Genomic DNA, 13,234 nt, shown 5'->3' with positions numbered 1-13,234 from the left:
TTATCTAGCACAGGCAGAGCTGTACACCACTGGGAAGGGATGCCCAGAGAGGGGAAAAAATACCATGATAAAGAAGGCAAAAGTAAAAGTTTTTGAACTTCTGTAGAAAACAGCGAAGGGGTATATTTTTATGGGGTAGGGGTCTTGCACACGATGTCATACCCCACCACTTAACTTCATTTTGTACACCATGTCCTGTACATGCCTATTCTGGAAAATATTTAAATTGCTTTAATTGTAGAGTTCTATCTCATTGACATGCAAGTGTTTACCTTTAATTTGCAGTTGCTTTCTTGTACAATATTTAAAAATAGACTAATATTCTAAAAGAAGAAAGATGAATCATAGAGCAGGACTAAAAGGAAGGACAGAACAGGACTCAGTCAGACTAGGGGTACAGCTGCTCTACAAATATTTGGCTGAATAGCTGTTAAATATTCTGACAGAGATATTGGACCAGAGCAGTGGACAGCAGTTAAGCTGCTATTTGTTTTGACAATTCCTGCACTACAGGCATTGGTACAGTAGCATTAAGGACGGAACTCAGACAAAATTTTAACTTAAGGAAAATTGAAGCAGAAGCAACCCCGGAAGCATTTAAAGAAACAGCCAATAACTACTTTTTCACTGAATCAGATATTAATAAGAAAAAATAGTTTCAGAATATTAGAAGAAAAATGGATTATCCTCAGAAAAGAACAAGAAAAAAAAAACTTGGAAATACTTTTGAAAGGATGGAATACAGAGAAAAATTACTACAGAGGAAATCCTTTCAATAAGCAGATGTTCCCTGCTTATTTTCTGAACTCAAGTGACTGAGTCAATGGTACTAAAAATAGAACATATTGGTATCCTAACCATTATGGCATACCATAGTACATTTTATAATGGGCCTGCCCTAGCATCTATTGAACAGCTGTTAGGTTTTTTTTTAGTTATGCTAGTTTAAGACTTGTTTAAATCATCCTCTCGATGATGTTCAGCACATCAGATAAGCTGGGGTCTTCAGTAGCTTGAAATTTTTCTGAGCTCCCAATTCTCTCGGGATCCTTTGAAATTTTCATCTTAAGTATTCATCCCACAAAGAACTAATGGAAACCTCCACAGCTAACTGCAAGCTTGTTTTTGAGAACAACAACAAAAAACCTTCCCCAAAGCTTTCAGTTAAATAAATTATTTCTTCAGGATGGTCTACATTGCACTGTTGTCAAAGTAACAACCACAAAAATAACAACAAAGAGCACTTGGTAAAAATTAAACACATTTAGATTTCGCAGAAGGGAAAAGCAAATGACAGCAATTATTCACCTCCAAAGACTCTTATGAGGATGTTTGCAGAAAATCAAGAGGAAAGAAACTCTTGCGCTTTATTGCAAAAGAATCACTAGTGCCCTTAATGTTACACAGGGGATAAGGCTAAATCACATTGGCTTCTAGCCTTAAAAATCTATGACTCTGAAAATCAGAAACAGTGAAAATGTCCCAAGTGTCAAAGAAAATATTCTGAAGATCAAAGCACATTCATAACTACCTCCTTATCTACGTGTATTTGTTCTTTTCTATTCTATATCTCCTTTACTAGTCAATAACGAAATCTCTTTCTCCTTTCCTCAGTTTATTATTAGCATTTAATGAATGCCTAGTTATAAGTAACCATTGATATGATCAAGGATATTCCTTCTAATAAAGTCAGTGGCTTTTTTGTGCCACAAAAGCCTGAAAATAATTAGGCTGATTCTTCACCAGACACAAACAGCATCTCGCCCCTGCAGTCATAATTTCACTCCTCCCTTCCTGGTTGCTCATAAAGAAAATGGATTTATAATGAAAGCTGGTTGTTGAGAGTATATCTTGTGACAAAAAAGATCATGGACAGCAATTTGCTGTATCTGAAAATGAGTCAAGATTCTGGTCAAAATAATCCAAGAAAGAATGAAAAATGTGCGTGTTGAAATGAAACACGTGAAATGAAAAAAGTGTGTGAATTTTACAGCCATCCCAGTAAACTCAACAGCACTAACCTGTGATGTGCAGGAGTCAGATGAGACACTTCATCAGTCTAAGTGAAAATACCTGATGCATGATTTCTAAATGAGTAGCACTTCCTGATTGCCCATGGATCCTGAAACTAATTTTGAAGGTCTATATTTAAAAGTGTACTAAAGGTAAAGACCTGTACTCCAATTACAAAGACGAACTCGTTGCACATACAGTTGACATTTTTTTAACCAAAGACTCTGTTCACATATATGGAATAGTTTGACTTTCATGTTTGGTTCATCAGGTTCACACATTCTGTGTTTGTTGCCGAAAATTCTCATTATAACGCAGAGCATGAGAGACAAAATCTCCAGGGAATTTAATTCCTCCTTTTACTTTCCTTTCTCTTGGGCTGAGACAAAGCATCCTTCTATTTCAAAGCCAGCTCTCTGACCATTTCTGTAAGAAAGCTAACATAACAAAAGAACAAGGTCTCTATGCTGCCCAGCCAACACACCTTCCCGGTGAAATGGCGTGGTGGGCAGAGGTGTGTGGCCTTGCAAGGCTAAGTCACTCAACCTTTGTTGTCCAGCTGAGGTCTTGTCTCTCTGCTGATAGCACCTATTAATACAAACGTGATGATGGGCTTATAACATGTGATACAGAGGTTCACTCAGGCAATCTGATTTAGAAAGATGAACTATACTGAGATGCACTGTCTTCACAAAAAAAAAAAAAAAAAAAAAAAAAAAAGACATATTACTACTTATTAGTGATCTCCAGATGCATTCTGTCCCCTGATACATTCTAATATTGCATGGTTAAGAATGCATCACGCTTTCTGGAAATCTTCACGTAATTGTGTTCTGGACTGAGAGAGATTCCTATAGCACAGACCTCCATGATGCAAATAAACAATCAAAATCCCTCTCACTTTACTGTCTGACTGGCAAAATGTCTGGTACAGCGGAGAGTAACACTCCTGTCTTTCCCTACATGTCTACTCCATTTAGCTGAACTGTGGGCTACAGGCAAGAGTTGATGAATAAATACTTTAAGAACAACATCTGATTTATCTGCAATATAAACTCACAAATTACAGTTTCTCTAGAGTCTTTGCAAAGATAGAAATAGAACATAAAAATTTAAATGTGTTAAAAGCACATTAAGGTTGCTAAATCAAGCACTCAAAATTTAGGAAATGCCAATCACAACTCTGCTTCCTTGAGTAACTGAGTTATGATCCAGTCTTTAATTATACAATCAGATACTATTTTTCTCTTCTACATGCGTGGGCAAGTGTATTCAGATCTCTTCCTCCTAAATTAAAGAATTAAATTGGTAACATAAGTAGGCTGTTATCCTGTAAGTGGATCAGCCCTTGCACAGGAAAGCTGCTCGAACTTGACTGCAAGCACTGCAAGCGACCATGGGACACCAGCGGGAAGCTGTGTATGGGGGCCCAGCCTTGGCCCTCGGAGGGCAGCAAGGTCCAGAAGCCACAGCGCTGGTTACTGACAGACGAGCATGGACCGATCGAGTTGATCCTGGAAGGCTGTGTGGCTAAGTGACTGGGACTTGGCACTGCTGCATGAAACTCCCTGGGTTCTATTCACAGCCCTGCCTGAAACGACCTTACGCAACCCCTCGGTTACCTCACTCGCAAAATAGTGGGGAATGGTCACTGCCTGACCCAGGAATAGGCTATGAAGGCTTGCTCAATAATAAGAGTTGTAGACCTCCCCAAAATAGAAGCAGCCCATAACACAGGAGGTAAGAGCAAAACCCTCCTACTCAGTATACCTTCACCTAAGCCTAAAGTGTCCTACGAGGAATGTACAGCCGTTATTCCTTTTTAGGGTATCTCACTTAAGTTCCTGTCTAACTTCCCCAAAATACAACAGTAGGTACTTCCTATCCTAATAAGGTCTGGCACTCAGAATTTATTAAACATGTGGGGCTGCAAAGACATGCATGAGCCATAACCAAAAAGTGAATGCACTGTGATGTTCTCATGTTGTCCTGCTGTAAAAATATCTTACTTATAACACAGAAATGCCCCAAAGTCCTCAAACATGGGTCCATTATGCCAGCCTCTGGACAGACAGGCAAAGTGGCAACATGTTTCCCCTTCAAAAGCTAACAGCGTGTCTTTAGATAAGAAGCAGCAAGTGGGGTGAGGTAAGTGAGCGATGATTCTTGTCATTTCCAAAGACCAAGCCACTTATTTGAAGGTTGGGTGCAGATTTAGGAAACTAGCCTTATAATTTCTTGCCATATATTTTAGAAAACTCCATCAGTTTTCAATCAATATTTTGTCAGCTGGAAAGCCTCTGTTGCCATTGCAGTGAAAATGAGTATGGAGTAGGGATTTGAAGCTTGCTATTGAAAAACAGCCATGGCAAAACAGTCCCGCATGATCAGCTATATAAAGCAAAAATTCTTTATGGACACTAGGAAAACAAAGGCATAAAGAAAAGTAAAGTCATTTACTATGCTTGCAGAAATACTACATTGTTCTGCTGTCCGTTCGTTTCATCACAAGATGTGTGTTTTGCCTTTGTTATCAGTGATTTTTCCTGAGGGTGCTACCAGAGGTAGAATAATTTCAAAGGAAACAAACAAAGTTAAAAATAATTTCAAAACAAGTCACTAATCACCACTTGTTACAAGCAGAACTTTTCAGCCAGATTCAAGCTCTTTTTTTAGAAGAGAAAGTGAAGAGATGTTTACCTATAAAACTTAGATCTATTACATAAAATAAATCCAGTACTCTAAATTTAATAAAGTTCCAGTTATAATCATTCTATCTTAATATGTTCAGTAAATTATGTTTAAATATATAAATTAAGACATACTGAATTTAATTGGTTTAAATAAATTGATGTTGACAAACTACAATGAACTTTCTATTTGGGAACACTTACTTAAATTTTGGCACACCACATTCACTTTAACATGTATTAGTTTCCAAGTGATATAAGATAGGCTGATGTCTCAGATTCATCAATTTAAAACAGTACCTTAAGTCAAACTGGTGCAATATGGTGTGCAGACACACCCCAGGAAACCTATGTTTGATGCCAGCTTAGTGAACTTGAGTAAAAGAGCCAAAATAGACATCTATATATACAGGAATAAGAGATACACAATAAAACTGTCATCTTATATAGCACCCCTGCCAGCCACTATTCTTGAGACTTTTAAGGAACTGGTTAGCCTACTTTCACATTAAACACATTGCACAAATCTGGCCGGGATTTCAGTCATCATGTGTTGACTGATAAATAATATAACACAATTAAGTTATTTCTTGTATACTCAGGATAAGCCTGCTCCTCTCTTGTAGGTCAGTTAACACAAAGTAATCTCTTCTCAGGAGTTAAGAGCAGTTTCTCCTTTCACTGCTTCTCACACCCAGCACTTGGTTACAATCCTAGCCAGTGAGATAATCACCACCCAGAAGAAACATTCCATTTCCCCTTTTTATATCTAGTTATGCTGCAAGTTCCTCCGAGTAAGCAGTTGCACAGCCCCCGGAAGGATAATGCAGCATTACTTAGTGAAACCTATCACTGTGCCTTTCAAATGAGATAAAATTCAAGGAAAAGTTTAAGTCATGCAGATTTCCTCACCACTTAGCCCTGGTGAAGGACTTCTCAGATATACCCTAGCAGTACAAAAGCCTCACCTGATGCTTTACTGTCACACAAAAAGCAAGTAACTCCTGTTTGAATTAAAAGCAAATATGCTTGTCAAGGAGGGAAAAGATGTTTCTGTTTTTTTTTTTTTTTTAAGATGAGCTGCAAAAAAAAGCATATGTTATATACTTATTTATGCTATCTCGATTCAACTATGGTGTGCTGGAAATCTGCAAACCTGATAAAAGTTTATTTGCTTTGCCTTCTTTGAATATATTAAATATAATAACATTTATACGTTCAGGCTTACCACTAAAAGCAAGAGTAGAAATCATGTGATGTGGTAAAACAGGATGCCAATTGAGACCTCTTACTACTGCAAGGGAAAATATGGTACTCACTTTACCAGTTTCATTTCAGTTTTATCATTATTAACAGAAATTCTGGAACTATGGAAAAGTTCAACAAAATGTAACAGAAAAAGATTACCTTTCTGCAACTAAGATTCTTTTTATAAACGTTAAGAGAAGCTGAAATTATTAGCAGGATAGAAAAGTAAAAAATAAAATATGATGCAATGTTAAGGAAGCTAGGCTTCCTGCCTTTCATGTCCTTCTTCTTCCAAGCTATTCACAACCTTGTTATTTCCTACTGCCGTCTCTTGTCACAAACCACTCTACCCTCTTTGATTTTCCCATGGTCTCAGCTTTCCCTGACTTGTTTTCACTGTCTCATATAAACATTCTTCTTCCACAATTCATAAGAGCACTCCCTTTCTTTTACATCTTTCTTCAAGACCTAGCTCTGCCATAATTCCTGTAAGAAATGTACCATGCTATTATATCCTCAGAGGTGAGAATGATTCATTATTACTTTCTATAATAAAAATGCAATTACCAGCTTATTATAATTTATGTAAAAAGGGCACCGAGACAGCCACATATATTTCTTTATATTCCTTCTCCCAGCCTTTCAGGATCACTCATCTTTATGACCTCCAAGTTTTGTGCAATAATATACTTAAATGTTTGTTTTTAAATCTCCTTGCATAATGGATTAGATTCTATTTCAGGCTTGTAGCTGCAAATTAATATTATGCAATAAGAAGCTATTATTATTATTAGCTATGTATATTCTAAAATATCTTTAAATGAGAAAATGATATCCAAACTAAGACTATTTACACAAAGCTCAGGAAGAGACCTCACACATTATCCTACAGCACATGTCGTCCAATAAAGCAATCATCAGCACTGGGTTTCAGTTATCGTTATCAGAGATCCTTATATTTCACACCATCAACACGTCTCAATCCTTACTCCAGGCACTCACCTCTATCAACAGCTCAGCCAATTTTTTAAAAGATGCTTCACAGCTTCCTATCTACTTTATTACACTCTGATTTTTACTGTGTGCCAACAGCTCTCTAGATCTTAATAATATTTAAGGTATAAAGTAATAATATTCATTTATTCCAAAGGCCAAAGGGGCCATGTGCACACAGGGCACATTTGGGGAAATTAATGCTCAGTCAGCAATTGCTGACAGGATAAACATCAATGAAATTTCTGCTACTTTCTTACGAAGCATGACATGTGGGGCATCCGTTTCCTGAAACCTCTCACCAAGCTGGGCACATGTGGCACTTTCCAACCTGAAGGGAAAGTCTCTTCCTGTTCTAGCCTCATCCACAGTACAAAATGTCTTTTTTCTTTTTTTTTGTTTCAAAACTCCCCCCAAACCAAGCATACTTTAAATACAAATAATTTTGATAGTTAATGAAAATCTTTTGTATATTCCACAAACCACATGAAAAAAAAGTTAAGATCTAAAATGTCAGTCAAGTCATTTTAGTCTAATGAAATTGTTAGTGGAAACAGAAAAACTGATCAAATGCTATTACTCAGGAAAAAAATCCACCCATTACACTGGACTTCATTTGGTATTGTAAACATGGGTAAAAACATGTAAAACTTAAAAGCAGTTATTTCCTTGTGGTTTGATCTGTAAATTAAACTGTACCTGGGGTTTCATTCAGGCTGAAGGCAATTCGTACTGGCTTATCAGCAGGTACCCTGGCGGTGGTGATCATGTGGGCACTTGAGCCAATGCTTTTACTTGTTTGTTCCAGCTGAAATAATACAAACAATATATTTATTACAGAGCATGTAACACCATTCAACAAATGAGTTTTACTGCTTTTCATGCATTCATAGCTGCCTCTCTCATTCTAGCTAAGCAATGTTTAGAATGAAAGTCAAGGGAGCGCCATTTCACTTTTCCATTTAAAAAGGATTTAAGTGAAATTCAGTGCACAGCCTGCCTTTCTTCTGCTATTTGTAGGTTAGAAAGAACGATGGCAAAGGAAGCGTCCCCTCTCCTCACCTGCTTGCTCCCCGCCATTGCCCCTTCAGCAAGCCTTGACTCGTGGCAATGCTGCCTGGTTCTGAAGGTGAAGAAGGAAGAAGGGGTGGGGAGATGAGAGTAACATGACCCCAAGCCTGCCATGTGATTGGAAACGTGCACACCACTCCACATGGTGTCAACGAGGAGGCACCCATCCTCCTACCTTCCACCCATCCTCCTACCTTCCACCCATGCTCCCCCATCAAAGGGTGCCTGGTAGTTGCACACTCAATGGTGAGAAAGTTAGTGGCTCGCCAAACCTTGGTGGTGATTCCTCAGTGGAACTCTCTGCAGGTGTAGGGGTCTTTCTGCATGGGTTGCCTCCCGGATCCAGACCTTAGTCAGTCCTCGGTATTTCTTCTGAGACCACCAACTCCAAAAAGTGGTTTTAAGGAGATGAGACCCTGCCCATTAAGAAAACTGCTAATTCATTTCAAGCAGGGCACCGAAGAGTTGTTGAGCAACAACAAAAAATTTTATTACTACTGATCTGTAATGCTACCATTAAAACGTCTCAGACCACTCAAAAGTTGTACACGGATTTCGTAGTGTTTAACCTTTTGAATAACTTTGGTTGAACTCTATTAAATAGCTGAACATAAACTTAATCCCCTTGCATACCTAGCACAAAGCTGCTAAAATTCACAGATATTAATTTTCTGATTAGCTCCATGTGGGGAGAACATGAAGTCAGTGGGACTTCATGCACGCAAAAGATCTGCCCATAAAGAAATTATTTTAGGACTGAAGACTATGCTATCCAGAGTGCATTGTACTCATACCTACTATGTGGACAAATATGAGAGTAGCATTTAAATCACCATAAAAACTCTTCGGTCAATTAGAAACCAAATTCTTCAGAAAAATACAAACAAATTACTAAAAGTTGTACCACATATCACCAGATAACATGGCATTTAGCAAGTGAAAACACAAGCCAATTTCCTAAGCCAGTAATTGTGCAGTTTTTCAGTGAAGTAGCGATTGTATTGCACTGAAATCCCAACAACCCATTCCAATTTACACTTAATTATTTGGCAGTCTCAGAAAGTCAATAGAACAGAACAATATTACAGGATTACAATCTTCCTTGGTGATGCACAAGTGAATCAAATTCTTCCCTGGCATCACTGTCTTGCAATCAGGGTAAGAGTATCCTATTTGCGTTTGGCCCATTAATTTCAGCATTTCTTTTTATTTGCTTTGTCTGCCTTAGTATTTAGCTAACAGAGTGACACAGTTACTCTGTAGCATTGCTATCAATCATTCATTCACTCTGATCAAATAAATTATTATTTAATATTCTTAATCTTGGCTAAAAGCAACAAATATTCTAAAATCATTGCTTTAAATAAATCTGATTTGGAGCTGTGAATTTCTCTTTCTACTGATACATGAAAGATATCAGGAATTATTCCCTATTCTGTATTACTAATCTTTAAGACACACACAAAAAAATTGAACTGATATCTTTTGGGCATAGACAAATAAAGGTCAAATAACTGCTCCAGTGTATGTTTTTGGTCTCAGGAAAAGATTTCTGGAGTTGACCGAAATATTCTATTTTGAAGTACACTGCATCAGACTAAATAACTTTTACCTTTTTGGCATTATTGATTTCTTATTTTTCCCCTGGACACCCACTTTATGAGAAACATCTGAGACATCTCACTATTTTAAAAAATCAACAGAACTACTAATCCAAAATTCTTTAATCATATTTCCTTTCTGTATCTCCCAATACAAGGTAAAGGGGAAGAAAAAAAAAAAAAAGAGAGAGAGAGAGAGAAAGATTTTAAATGATAAGAATATCCTTGAAACAAGGCTGTTCCCTATTCTGCATCAGTTCTCCTGATACCTGCTATCACAAGTGGTCTTCCACATAACAGTATACTTCACAATTCATATCATAGTCTAAGAAATTAAAGTATTCTGCCAGAGGATTTAAATTTGCCACAGCACATTGGCAGGAATAAATCTGTTGTCCTATCCCAGTCACATATTCTGTGGTCTTCAATATCTTTAAATTACCTCTCTTAACTACCTGCTATGTGAGGGCAAAAATCAATAGCTCTTCAGTAAGTAATGGCGAATTCTATCATAACACAAGTGTTTGCATTTTATTCTAATTCACATAATTCACCAATAAATAAATAAATAAATAAATAAATAAAAGGGAAAAAAAAATAAAAAGCAAAGAAATCTCATCTTTATCCACAGTCATTACCATGCTATCTGGTTTCTTATCGTACATTTGTACCTTTACTCAATTGTGTGCAGAATCCTCAAGCTCTTCATCACAAAACAAACAAACAAACAAAAAAGCAATCAGACAGAAAAGAGAGGGGTGGAAGCATTCTGTGTGCAAACAAGGTGATGCAGGAAACACAGCCTGACTGCCCCCCATCCCACCTGCCTCCTCCACACATGATGAACAGGATCTCTGCAGACAGAGATGAGTGTGAGTGGGCAACCTGGAATTTAATGAGATTTAATGAGCAGCCCTCTTGATCGTGGCAATTGCCTATAGCACTGGCTGCTGCTCCTGCTTCATAAAAAGCCTGTAGCAGAACTCAGATAATCTAAGTGTTGTTACAGCTCTATCAATTTAGTTCAGTTTTCACACCTGTTGCCTTACCTCACTTAGTGGAGTGTCTGCACTTGTATAATCCAGGGCCAGCCACTGCCTTGGCTTGTCGTTGCCTTTATGGAGTAAAGCTTCAATAAAAGAAAAGGCTGCACCTGCTGCATAGCAACAAACTGACAAGGTCTGAGAAGCTGAGACAGCTGTCAGGGCAACATGCTGCTACCTGCACTTCCCATAGGCTTTGCCGTCCCAAAAGATCGCCCTTTTCCGCTTTTCTCCACAATTCCGTTTTCCTTCCTCTCCTTTCCAGTGGCGAGGGATTATGATGCTGTCATGCTTCAGGGTGGAAAAAATCCTTCTGTCACAGGCATTATTAAGCAGCAAACTGTGGCGAGCCCAAGATTTTTAATTCATTAGTCCTGGCAAACCTAAAATACAAACAGACTTGCTTCATAGGACAGGAATGTTTTCAGCATGACCCAATCAGTGTCTGTGTCTATTCCAGCAAACTGGCAAAGATAGCATGACTCCAGTCAGCAAAAATGTCTGTGGCTCCAATCAGCTTGGGGTGACATTGCCAACTTGGACCGGCTACAAGTGAACTATCAAATGATAGCAGCAACTATCAGAGCGAGCAGCAAGGGATGGGCTCGGTGTTTTAGGCTCGGTTCATGCTGGCTTTGGTAAAGCGAGGCTCGGCTCATAACAGGCGATAGCAGGGCCGCTTTGGAGAGGCAATGGGCGAATTTCAGAATGCATACACTGTGAAAGCAGATGTATTTATAGATGAACTGATGAGGATGGTGATAACTGAAGCTGACTAATTCAGAGACTGCACTGAACTCAGAGATTTCCTGACTAACTAGGTTTCCTAGTGTGATTTCTGACAGCATTTCTCAGCCTTGAAACCACAGGCAAGTAATTAATAGAGAAATCTTGAACTACCACAAAAAAAGAACTTCTTCAGCTTGAACATTTATTTTCTGTAGCTGTATCCGGCACAAGTCCTGCATATGTGACTTTTTTATTTTGATTGACTGCTATCACAGACATTAAAACAAATGGAGAAAAATGGAAAACAGTTACAAAATGGTTAGACATAGTATCTTTATATTTACTGTTCTGTGATTGAAAAAGGGGTTCATCTTTTTTTTTTTTTTTTTAAATATATATAATTCAAAATATGTTTTGAAGATCTATTTTTTTTTAATTCCATATGGAAAAGTTTTATCTACCCTAAACCTCCTGTACAGGGACACTGCTAGATTCTTCTGTTGGCTCAGCCAAGATAGCACAAGGTTGCAGGACAGATTGACAAGTAAAGGTTGTCTGAAGTCAAGTTTTCATCCTCACCTTCTCACCCTTCCTCACCTTCTGGCCCCAGCCCAGGATTGGTCTAATCAGTGCAAATCTCAGGAACCCAGCAGTTGCCCTTGTGGCCTCAAAAGACCTTTTTCATACTTTCAAATGACTAAACTGCAAAGATATTCTACCCACACCGCCTTTCCGCCAGCAATGACCCGGGAGGGCATCAGACAGCTACACCATTAACTAGGTATCTGGTGAGGCCAGCTTTTTAACTGCACTGTGAACTCAGAACAAGTTATAGGCTCTGGCCCAAAAAGTTACTCAAAAGCAGGCATTTTCTCTTCTCTTCATGTGTTTGTGAGAAAAAAAAAAAAAAAAAAAAAAAAAAAAAAAGAAAAAAAAAAAAAAAAAGAGTGTTCCTCCCTGTATGTCTCCTTTGGAAGGGGAAGGAAAGAGATTTGTCTCCAATCACAGCCACTATTGCTGATAACATTCTACAGCTCAATACCGTCAGCAGTTGATGTTGATCTCTAACTCTAGGTCCAACTATGGTGAAAGTGTTTGTTTGAAGATACAGAAAATCCTGGCTCCACTGAAGTTAGTAAAAAATATTTTGCTTCTGTTTCCACGTAGCCAGGGTTTCCCTCAAATCATATATCCTCTTCTCCCTTGTGTGGACAGATGGTATTTAGATGGTATGAGAGTCTTCATTACATGCCATGACAGTAAAGCCTAAAAAAAGGCTCTCGATGTAAAACCTTAAGGCGTGCAAAATCTTCAATAGCCATAACAGCGAGGGTCTTGGATAGAAATGATGGCTGAATAGTTCAGGAGTGTTTTTTCCAGATGGCTCTGACACTCCACATTTCCAGGCTGACACTTCAGTTGTACTGAGTTTAAACAGTATATGCATTCAGAAATTGAGTTCATAATCATTTGTATCCATTGTGCATATATTTTTTACACATCAGTGTTTCTAGTTAAATCTGTATTATTATACACACTTTACCCCAAAAAAAAAAAAAAAGAAAAAAAAAAAGAAAAAAGAAAGATGGAATCACCTGTGCTTCACTTAATATGTGCACTCCTCTTCTAAGGAGGCTGCTGCTTCCAAAGATTATGAACCATGAGCTAAGATACCAAAACTGCACAAACCAAAAAGCCCCTGATTTGCATTTAAATATCAGTTCCGTGCTTTACACAATGATTAGTCACCTGTATGGAAGGTAGTGTATTTTAAAACTGAGACCATTATGGCATTCTGTATATTGAACATTAAATCTGAAACATCGGGATAAATGATTTGACTGTA

The 13,234-nt window shown here is 38.0% G+C and overlaps 1 protein-coding gene across 5 annotated transcripts in view; it reads right to left on the bottom strand.

Annotated features, from left to right (window-relative positions):
- MAP3K7CL (MAP3K7 C-terminal like) overlaps nt 1-11,033 on the bottom strand; it is a 30,779-nt gene extending 19,746 nt beyond the window's left edge. Inside the window, exons 1-4 of one of the 5 annotated variants that reach the window (XM_084538500.1) lie at nt 10,666-11,032; nt 8,288-8,431; nt 8,007-8,067; nt 7,644-7,752 (exon numbers count right to left, since the gene is read on the bottom strand). In XM_084538500.1, coding sequence (XP_084394626.1) covers nt 7,644-7,752; nt 8,007-8,024 — 127 coding nt within the window. In that variant the 5' untranslated portion in view covers nt 8,025-8,067; nt 8,288-8,431; nt 10,666-11,032. Of the gene's footprint in view, nt 1-7,643; nt 7,753-8,006; nt 8,084-8,209; nt 8,432-10,665 lie in introns of those variants that run through there. The other 4 variants (XM_084538501.1, XM_084538498.1, XM_084538503.1 and 1 more) reach the window with 4 other exon arrangements.
- Nucleotides 11,034-13,234: the final 2,201 nt, after the last annotated feature.

This window comes from Aythya ferina (genome assembly GCF_964211825.1).
Source record: "Aythya ferina genome assembly, chromosome: 1".
In the NCBI taxonomy this organism is placed as follows: domain Eukaryota; kingdom Metazoa; phylum Chordata; class Aves; order Anseriformes; family Anatidae; genus Aythya; species Aythya ferina.
This window is presented reverse-complemented; position numbering and strand designations above follow the sequence as displayed.